This window comes from Nanorana parkeri, unplaced genomic scaffold, assembly GCF_000935625.1.
Source record: "Nanorana parkeri isolate BGI_ZX_2015 unplaced genomic scaffold, ASM93562v1 scaffold1488, whole genome shotgun sequence".
NCBI lineage: Eukaryota > Metazoa > Chordata > Amphibia > Anura > Dicroglossidae > Nanorana > Nanorana parkeri.
This window is the reverse complement of record NW_017307756.1, coordinates 234,388-243,926: the sequence shown is the minus strand read 5'-3', so window position 1 is coordinate 243,926 and position 9,539 is coordinate 234,388. Positions and strand designations below refer to the sequence as shown.

Genomic DNA, 9,539 nt, shown 5'->3' with positions numbered 1-9,539 from the left:
AGCGCTGCATGACGGAATAAATGTCAGTTAAAGTACCGCAGCGCTGAATACTGAAAAATGGCCTGGATGGGAAGGGGGTTTAACACCGCGGATGTCAACTGGTTAAGAAGCACTGGACTAGACTATAAGAGGAGACACAGCAGGCAGACAAGCTTATCTCTCTGCCACTTTGCTCTCTATCAGAATAGCTTCTCCCTCCTCAAAATGTAGGTACTTGTACTGGTTGCATTTAAAAAAAAAAATAAAAAATGCATCTGACTTGCACCTCCGGTCTTCAGTGGAGTGTCCTTGTTACAACACATATACATTATATATATATATTTTTTTTTTTTTTACACATACATACATACAGTATATATTTATATTAGGGAAGTAAAAAAAAGTGTTCGGAACATTTTTGTTTACATTACAGCAGCACTAATTCAGGCCGCATTCAACAGTGACGATTGCATTTCAAAATTCACTGGTGCTTATAATGACATCTATTTAAATTCAGATGGTTTGATGTGTACAACACCACTAATCTTCATTTCCTGGAAGCTTCCTTTCTGGAAACGCCTATCGGCAATAAAACAGCTGCTTCAGTTGAACATCCTTCAAGCACACAATGTACAGCTGTCTGTTTTCTGAAAGCTGTGCCCACCAAAGATATAAATATGGATGTTTTAAAAGTATATTTCCTCTTTTGCAGCCAAACTGGGATAACGCCTATCTTACATATTTGTTACATGAAGTCAGATAGCATAAGCTAAAAAAAAAAATATTTAAAAAATGCTTCTTGCAGGTTACACTGCTTTTAGCTAGGTTAGGGTTTTAAGGGTTAACATTTCTACTTGCTTATGTTTTTTTGCAATGTTAGGAGAGACTGAGGGGTCTGAGGTGGTTTGTCCATTGTAGGTTACGTTACTGAGAGAAACACAATCCTCAAATTTCAGTCATAAGCCTTTCCATTAGGACAAATCACTGTGAAGGTGCTGAGAAAAACCTGGAATCTGCCATCTTGCCTGCTTTAAAAAAACATCTAAAAAAAAAAAAAGGTAAGAAATATTTTTTACATATTTTTCTTTATGCTGCGTTAGTAGGATCGCATAACATAGAGGGGTTTTCTCAAATTTGACCGCAAAAGTAGAAATATACTTTAAGTTTTGTTTTAGAATGCCAGGAATCAAAGTAAAATCAATCTGTGCTCTGGTAATGCCATCCAGAAGACACTGTCACTGTGTTTAACCCTTCTGCTGACAAAGCCTTTATTTCTTTTTGCATGCATGTTAAAAACACACATTTTAGGATTAAAGATTAGTTAAAGGGTAATTCCACTTATCCAGGCGAATTTGAACTGCTGTCACCTTTAACCGAACGCCCCTTCCTTTCCGTGGTTGCTGGTGTACTAGCCGAACACTCACTGGTTAGTGCAGTCACCCGACCACACTAACCAAAAAGAAGCACTTTTTGCTAACCATGCTGACCAATAAGAAGTGCTTCTTAGCACACAAAAAAAAACTTCATTAGTCAGCGAAGACAGAAGAGCTACTCATTGGTCAGTGCCGTCAGGTGATCCTGACCAATAAGTGTGCGCCATTTGCAAGGGAAATTCGAAATACCGAGCGCAGGGCACCGCTGCCATGTACGAAGTACAGATAGATAGCCAGCAACCACGGAGAGGGAAGGCGCTTTTGGTTAAAAAAGTAAGAGCAGCAACGGAAGAGGGGGCAGATTGGTAGCGCTAATTCCAATTTCTCCAAATTCACCTGGGAAAGTAGAACCTCTTAGAACTGTATATTTTCTGAAGGCAGAGACCCTGGTAAACAAAATGGCAGACCTTGTCCCCAGTTTTGAAGAATTTCTCATTGGTCAGCGCAGTCATGCTAACCAAGGAGTGCTCGCCAATTGAGAACATTGAGTGCTCCAGATGGCAGGGCTGTCAATTGTAGTGTATGGATCACTACACCAGCTGGCAGGGTCATCTCAGTGGAGACCAGGGAAGATGCAGCGGGAACCAGGGGGCGCTGCTGTGAGCAAGTTCATATCTTCACATTTTTGAAAGGTGAACTTACCGTGTAAAGTAAACTTATACTTTAAAATCAATTTGACAATTCATAACATTCTCAAGCACTGCCCCAAGTACCTCTCTCCAACGCATTTAATCCCAGTAGTGCTCTACAATCAAGCCCCAGTAAGAGTGGGACCGAGCTGGGAATTATATTAGTGAAACTAGCCAAAAGGCAACTGAGCCTACCAAACTCTCCCTATAAATAAGATATCACTCAGTGGACAGACAGTGTAATTAGAAACAACTTTAAGGCAATTGTATTTTTTATAACAAAAAATAGGAGTATAATGGTGATCACAACCCGTAATATGGGTAATGCACAATTAATCTTTTTGTTGGGTGATGAATAAATGCATGAAGGGAACTTACATCAGTAATCATTTATAAGAGCCCAATTACCAGGATTATAGGTTGATTATGAACATTTTAAAGAAGCCAATGAAAAACTAATTGAGGAGTCTGGTTTTCTTTATAGTAGAATTATCATAGGTATGTGGCAACAAGGGTGAAGGACGAACAAAATAAATAAAGCCGAGAAGAAACTGGATTTGAATGAAGGATTTAAGAGAAAGTGTAACTTCCACCACCACATGTGGTTTTCAGAGTATAGAAATACGATGAGTGTTAAATCTTATAGCTCCTGCTTTTCCTATTATTCTTAACAGCTAGAATCTATATGAACTAAATCTCTTTTATTCAGTTGAAAAGGTCTAGCTTTGGCAAGGCGTCACTCCATTACTGCACAAATTAAGCAGCACGTTACAGTCTAGATATGGGAAAAGCTTTTTCAGATGTCTAGATACACTATTAAATGGTATGTCTAAAAAGGAGGATCCAATGGAACGGGTCATTTTAAAGTTTGACAAGCAGTTGGTCAATTAATGTGATACTTTATTTGTACTAGCATGTAATTTTTAGGTCAACCTTCAACGTCTGGGTTGATCAGTCCAAGTGTTGAGATCTACTTTCTTTATTAGGGCAAAGCAGTCAATCACTTTATACTTGAAGAAGTTGGCCAACTTCTATCCATTATGCCATTATGTGCATACTCTAGGGCAAGTCTAGAAAGTATGAAAGTGGAGGCCTTTTCTGAAAATTACATACAGGTGAAACTCGAATAATTAGAATATCGTGCAAAAGTAATTGCAGTAAGTGCTGCAAAAGGGGCCCAAACCAAGTACTGAGTACATATGCATGCTTGTACTTTTCAGAGGTCCGATATTGTTCTATGTACAATCCTTGTTTTATTGATTGCATGTAATCTACTTTTTTGAGATTGTGGATTTGTGGTTCTTGGGGTTTTCATGAGCTGTAAGCCATAATCATCACAATTATGACAAATCACAGCTTGAACTATCTTGCTTTGCATGTAATGAGTCTATCTCATATATAAGTTTCACCTTTTAAGTTGCATTAGTGAAATAAATGAACTTTGCACGATATTCTAATTATTCGAGTTTCACCTGTATATAGCATAATTTGCTGGTGTTCAGGTAAACCCCCTGAAAGCTATGGCAGGTGCCTGTTACACCACGGGAATAACATAATCCAGCAAAAATCTCTGAGATAATTTAACAGATTTAAGTACCAGAAGTTTAGAGACTGCTAGGAGTGCAGGAACGAAACATACAAATCCTCTAGGGGAAGGCATCATCATTGTCACTCCCCGATGAAGCAAATGGGGGGGGCCTGTCAGTGTATGGGCAAATGCCAGCCACATGCTGTTTGGGGAATAGCCCCCCCAAAAAACACAACTGCACCCACATCAGTAGGAAAGACTTTAAATGGTTGGGTATGGGTGGCGCAAACATATATATTTTCTATATATTGTACAGTCTTAAGAAATACAGAAGTAAATGATTAGACAGATAGCCGATTCACATAAATAAACATTTAGCCAACACCTAATCTTTCCTACCGATGTTGATGAAGATTACATGAAGGTTCCCGAGTTCTACATTGATTTATCTACAGCTACTTTACAGGTATATTGTTAGCTGTGCTCGCTCAGATGTAAATGGTTAAAAGTCACAGGAGATTTTCAAGCTCCACACAGACCTGCTTGTATAACCGTCTGGACCTCAACAGTGCTACACACAAAGGAAATAGGATATTCTAACCAAAGGTAAAATGCTGCCAAATATCATTGCTGGGCAAATCCCAGAAATGCAGTGCTAGTGCCAGCAGCATTAATACTCAACCTCATTAATTTCACATTATACTGTTAACTCCTTGAAATACTGCTAAAATGGAAGCTTTCATGGACCACAGATAGTAATTTAAACTGGCATAACTACAATGAAACAATATCTTGTATGTCCTGAGGCAGAGCTTGTGTTTAAACAGACTCCCGGCGGCAAAAGTCGCCGGGAGTCTGTTTAAACAGCCCCGATGCTGGCGACGTACACTGTACGTCGTCAGTCACGAAGGGGTTAAACCACCTTTGACTGCAAGATGGATAAAGTTTTGTTACAGACTGTCTTGGGCATGTGACTATAGGTTTATTGCATATATGGATTTGTGACAAATATCTGTATACCTCAAGACAAAAAAAAAACAACAAAAAAACTTTCTTGCTGCCTTCTCAAATGCAATTATAACAGAATACAGGTGAAACGCGATTAGAATATCGTGCAAAAGTTCATTTATTTCACTAATGCAACTTAAAAGGTGAAACTAATATAGGAGATAGACTCATTACATGCAAAGCAAGATAGTTCAAGCCGTGATTTGTCATAATTGTGATGATTATGGCTTACAGCTCATGAAAACCCCAAATCCACAATCTCAGAAAATTAGATTACATGCAATCAAAAAAACAAGGATTGTACATAGAACAATATCGAACCTCTGAAAAGTATAAGCATGCATATGTACTCAGTACTTGGTTTGGGCCCCTTTTGCAGCAATTACTGCCTCAATGCGGCGTGGCATGGAAGCTATCAGCCTGTGGCACTGCTGAGTTACGGAAGACCAGGATGCTTCAATAGTGGCCTTCAGCTCTTCTGCATTGTTCGGTCTCATGTCTCTCATCTTTCTCTTGGCAATGCCCCATAGATTCTCTATGGGGTTCAGGTCAGGCGAGTTTGCTGGCCAATCAAGCACAGTAATCCCACGGTCATTGAACCAGGTTTTGGTGCTTTTGGCAGTGTGGGCAGGTGCCAAGTCCTGCTGGAAAATGAAGTCAGCATCCCCATAGAGCTCATCTGCGAAAGGAATCATGAAGTGCTCCAAAATCTCGTGGTAGACAGCTGCGTTGACCCTGGACTTAATGAAGCACAGTGGTCCAAAGTCCTCTTTTCTGATGAGCAAATTTTGCATCTCATTTGGAAACCAAGGACCCAGAGTATGGAGGAAGAATGGAGAGGCACACACTGCAAGATGCTTGAAGTCCAGTGTGAAGTTTCCACAGTCTGTGTTGATTTGGGGAGCCATGTCATCTGCTGGTGTTGGTCCACTGTGCTTCATTAAGTCCAGGGTCAACGCAGCCGTCTACCAGGAGATTTTGGAGCACTTCATGCTTCCTTCCGCAGACGAGCTCTATGGGGATGCTGACTTCATTTTCCAGCAGGACTTGGCACCTGCCCACACTGCCAAAAGCACCAAAACCTGGTTCAATGACCGTGGGATTACTGTGCTTGATTGGCCAGCAAACTCGCCTGACCTGAACCCCATAGAAAATATATGGGGCATTGTCAAGAGGAAGATGAGAGACATGAGACCGAACAATGCAGAAGAGCTGAAGGCCGCTATTGAAGCATCCTGGTCTTCCGTAACTCAGCAGTGCCACAGGCTGATAGCTTCCATGCCACGCCGCATTGAGGCAGTAATTGCTGCAAAAGGGGCCCAAACCAAGTACTGAGTACATATGCATGCTTATACCTTTCAGAGGTCCGATATTGTTCCATGTACAATCCTTGTTTTTTTGATTGCATGTAATATTCTAATTTTCTGAGATTGTGGATTTGGGGTTTTCATGAGCTGTAAGCCATAATCAATCACAATTATGACAAATCACAGCTTGAACTTTCTTGCTTTGCATGTCATGAGTCCATCTCATATATTAGTTTCACCTTTTAAGTTGCAATAGTGAAATAAATGAACTTTTGCACGATATTCTAATTATTCGAGTTTCACCTGTATAGGCTTAATAAAGTTTTAACATGAGAATAAGGATCCTTATTTTAGCCATGTGGCTGGGATGTTCAAACCTCATTGGGATCAGCTGAAAATAGCCATCACTTCTGACAATAAAAAAATCTTATCCTGGCATGTTAGCTAGCAGTAGATAGATGCAAAAACATGCAAGGCTTTAATTATCCTTTAAAGCCCTGTTCATACCATTGCACTGGGGTAATGTGTACAGTAAAGTGCGTTGGTGCAATACATTGCCATCCATACTGAATGGCACTCAAAGCCCCCGACCAACGGTTGTGCATTGAAGTGCAACACAACAGACTTATGTGCCTTGAAGTGCGCTACGTTGTAAAATATTGGAAAATAGTTGGAAAAAAATAGTACATGCACCTGTTTTAGTGTGCTTTGATGTGTTCCACAGCCCATTTAAATGAACGGTCTGCATAATGCAATGCATTCTAATACATGTGAACAGGTTCTAAAACAACATTTTAAAAGAAGAAGCCTGTTAAAGTGACACTGCCACTTTGCCCATACAGGGTGACATTACCCACCCAGGTAAGCGCCAACACCGTTTGACACCACAGCTTTCCCAGGATGGGCTCCTGCAGCGAGGAGCATGGATCACCGAGTATACATTGCTGGAGTGGTGGGTTGTAAGATGACACAACTCTGCCCTGAATGGACAAAAGCAACATAAGTCAAAATTCTCCTTTTTTACTTTTGGTTAAGTTGAAAAAAGAACCTCTGTCAGGTTTCTAATGTCACTGATGTCCACAATGGGTGGTTGTCACCTCTCTACCCACACTGATAACACTGTGTGACAGGATGTCACTGGTACAGAAAGTGAATTCAAATCTCCCAAAAGCAGCAATGTATTTCTATATGTGGCAACAGCTCCCCCATTAGGCAATGAAAGAAAACATGCACTCGCAGATTTTTTATTCACTACATCGAGTAGTGATCACATAAGGGATAATTTTATTTAGACTATACAAGTCCCCACACATACCTCTACGAGTGTTAATTGGGCCTGCTCTCATTGCCAACACCAACTTCAATGTACAGCCTTCAGAGATCCTTGAGAGAAGGAGAAAACCACAGTTCATGTTTGATCCAACAGCTTTCACCAATAATGGCCAAGACACTTTTGTTTCAGTATACTTACATATAATCATTCAGGCAAACATCATCCTTGAGATCAATATTATTCCATATTAAGTGTTGCTGAGTGATTGGAATACCTGTAAATAAATCAATTAGTAACAACTTAAAAAACTATTGAATTACAAACACTTAAGATATTTGGGACTTTTATATCAAAAAAAGGTACAAAGTGCCATCGTCTTCAGGGACCAGAGCTCTTTTGGCAGCACCTAGTGAGCAGACCAGTTTAGAACTATCCAGATGTTAGCGAGCAACATTGGTGCACTATGATTTTTAATAGAAGAATGTATTTAAGCCTTGGTTCTCAACTGGTGGGTCGCGGCCCCGTTTTCAGTGGGTCGCCGCATGCCCTTCACTTTTCTATGTGAGAGGCTCCTCAGCCTCTCACATAGAAAAGTATACACCTAGCATAGCAATATCAGTTCTTGCACTGAGCAGCCATTCAGAATATGCTGCCTGGCGCCAAGTGTCAGCTTGAGGTGGGTTGGGCTGGAGCAATGGCTGCGAGGGAGCTTCATCCATACATGAATTGCTTACAGCTCCCTCACGTGACCTGTAGAGGTGCCTGGATCGGAGTGACGTCACATTCTGGCTCCTAGCACCTCTACAGGGCGCAAAGGAGTTGTACAAGTAATGTATGTATGGATGGAGCTCTGTCACAGCACAGGACTGGACCACAAGCTGAGGATCGCACACACCGGAACCCATGGTACCGCAATGCCGTGCATTCCATTGCAATGCGACTTGGGATTGCGATTTGTCCAAGGACAAATGTGGGTCCTGAGGTTACATAGGTTGAGAACCACTGTATTTAAGTATGAAGGCTGCCACTGTTGACCTCTCCTTCTAAATGTTCATTGCAATTGGAAATTATCAAATACCTTAAAAATGTTCAAAGTCTCTGACTGGGAGCAAGTGCCCAAATTAAACGTCCTGATCTGTGTGATTGTTCTAGGTCAGTATTAAAGCCAGAGACAGCCAGAAACTAACATTTTTAGATAGTCAGCACTGGCAGCCTCCATATTTCTCAAAACACAGCTTTTTATTAAAATGAGCCATGTGTGCTCATTAGAGTGAAATTATCTCTACAGGCAACTTACGGTCACATGATAATCCTAAAGCATACCTATAGGAGGCGTAGATGGAGTGGTTGGTCATGTTCTACTCTGCTAAGAATGTAGCAGCACTTTTTTGATTGATGTCCATTCCCTATTCTGTTATCTGCTGTCCGAGCCTCTAATAAAACTAAACCGGGGTTTACAAAAGAATTAGTATGTTTTTAAAAAATAACCAAATCCAAAACTTTTTTTTTGCATTTTGCCCAAAGTAAAAGGAGGATTATAACTCCCCGTGTCCCAGCAGGGAGATTTCCCTTCTTTTCCTGTCCCACAGCCTCAACAGGGAGTGAGAGGTAATCTCTCCAAAGTGAGGGAAATCCCCTCTTAGACAACTGTCATCAAAACTCCCCATTGGCAGCAGGGGCGTCCCGAGGCCGGGTGTCACCACGCAGTGACGTTATCGCGCATGCGCGGGACGGACATCATTGCGCACGCGTGGTCATCTAATTGATGCCTGCTGGTGGCCATCTTGGTGATGGACGCCGGCAGAGAGAGGAGACGTTCATCCGGAGGGATGAGGTATGCCACCGGGTCCCCCTCCTCTCTCCTGACACAGTCAGGCTCTCAGTCCAATGGTGTCACCCCCCTTGTGACGCCACTGATTGGAAGATTTTCATTCTATTCCTTTTCCTGTGGCAACTCAAAATTTGGGATTTTCTACCTGTTGGCATCAGTGGCCACCAGGATAAAGGGCTTTTTCACATCAGCAGCCGCTCTCAACAGCATGGCTGCTGGTGTGTGTGTGCGCGTGCCTGCCACAGTGCTGAGGCGCTCGATCGAGACGGACTGCACTGGTTTTTTTTTCTACAAGTGACATTTCATTACCTTCTATGGGCACAATGGTTGTGCTGCGTCTCACTGCTGTGCGCTTAAAAAAAAAAAAAAAAAAAAAAGAAGTACTGCATGCCGCACTCTTTAAGCACACACCACCGCAACACAGTGGTGTGAACTGAGCCCACCTGTGACAAGGCAAATTGCCTTGTTTGTGTTCGTGCTGTACTGGAAAAAACAACAAGCGCAGACTGAACACATCAGATGTGAACGGGCCCAAAAAGAAAAAAGGGAAT

The 9,539-nt window shown here is 41.6% G+C and overlaps 1 protein-coding gene across 2 annotated transcripts in view; it reads right to left on the bottom strand.

Moving 5' to 3' along the window:
- The window catches only part of ZFAND4 (zinc finger AN1-type containing 4), a 36,623-nt gene that overhangs the window by 14,951 nt on the left and 12,133 nt on the right, over window positions 1-9,539 (bottom strand). For both annotated transcript variants that reach the window (XM_018570257.1, XM_018570255.1), the window contains exons 3-4: window positions 7,356-7,431; window positions 7,200-7,267 (exon numbers count right to left, since the gene is read on the bottom strand). In XM_018570257.1, coding sequence (XP_018425759.1) covers window positions 7,200-7,267; window positions 7,356-7,431 — 144 coding nt within the window. The remainder of the gene's footprint in view (window positions 1-7,199; window positions 7,268-7,355; window positions 7,432-9,539) is intronic.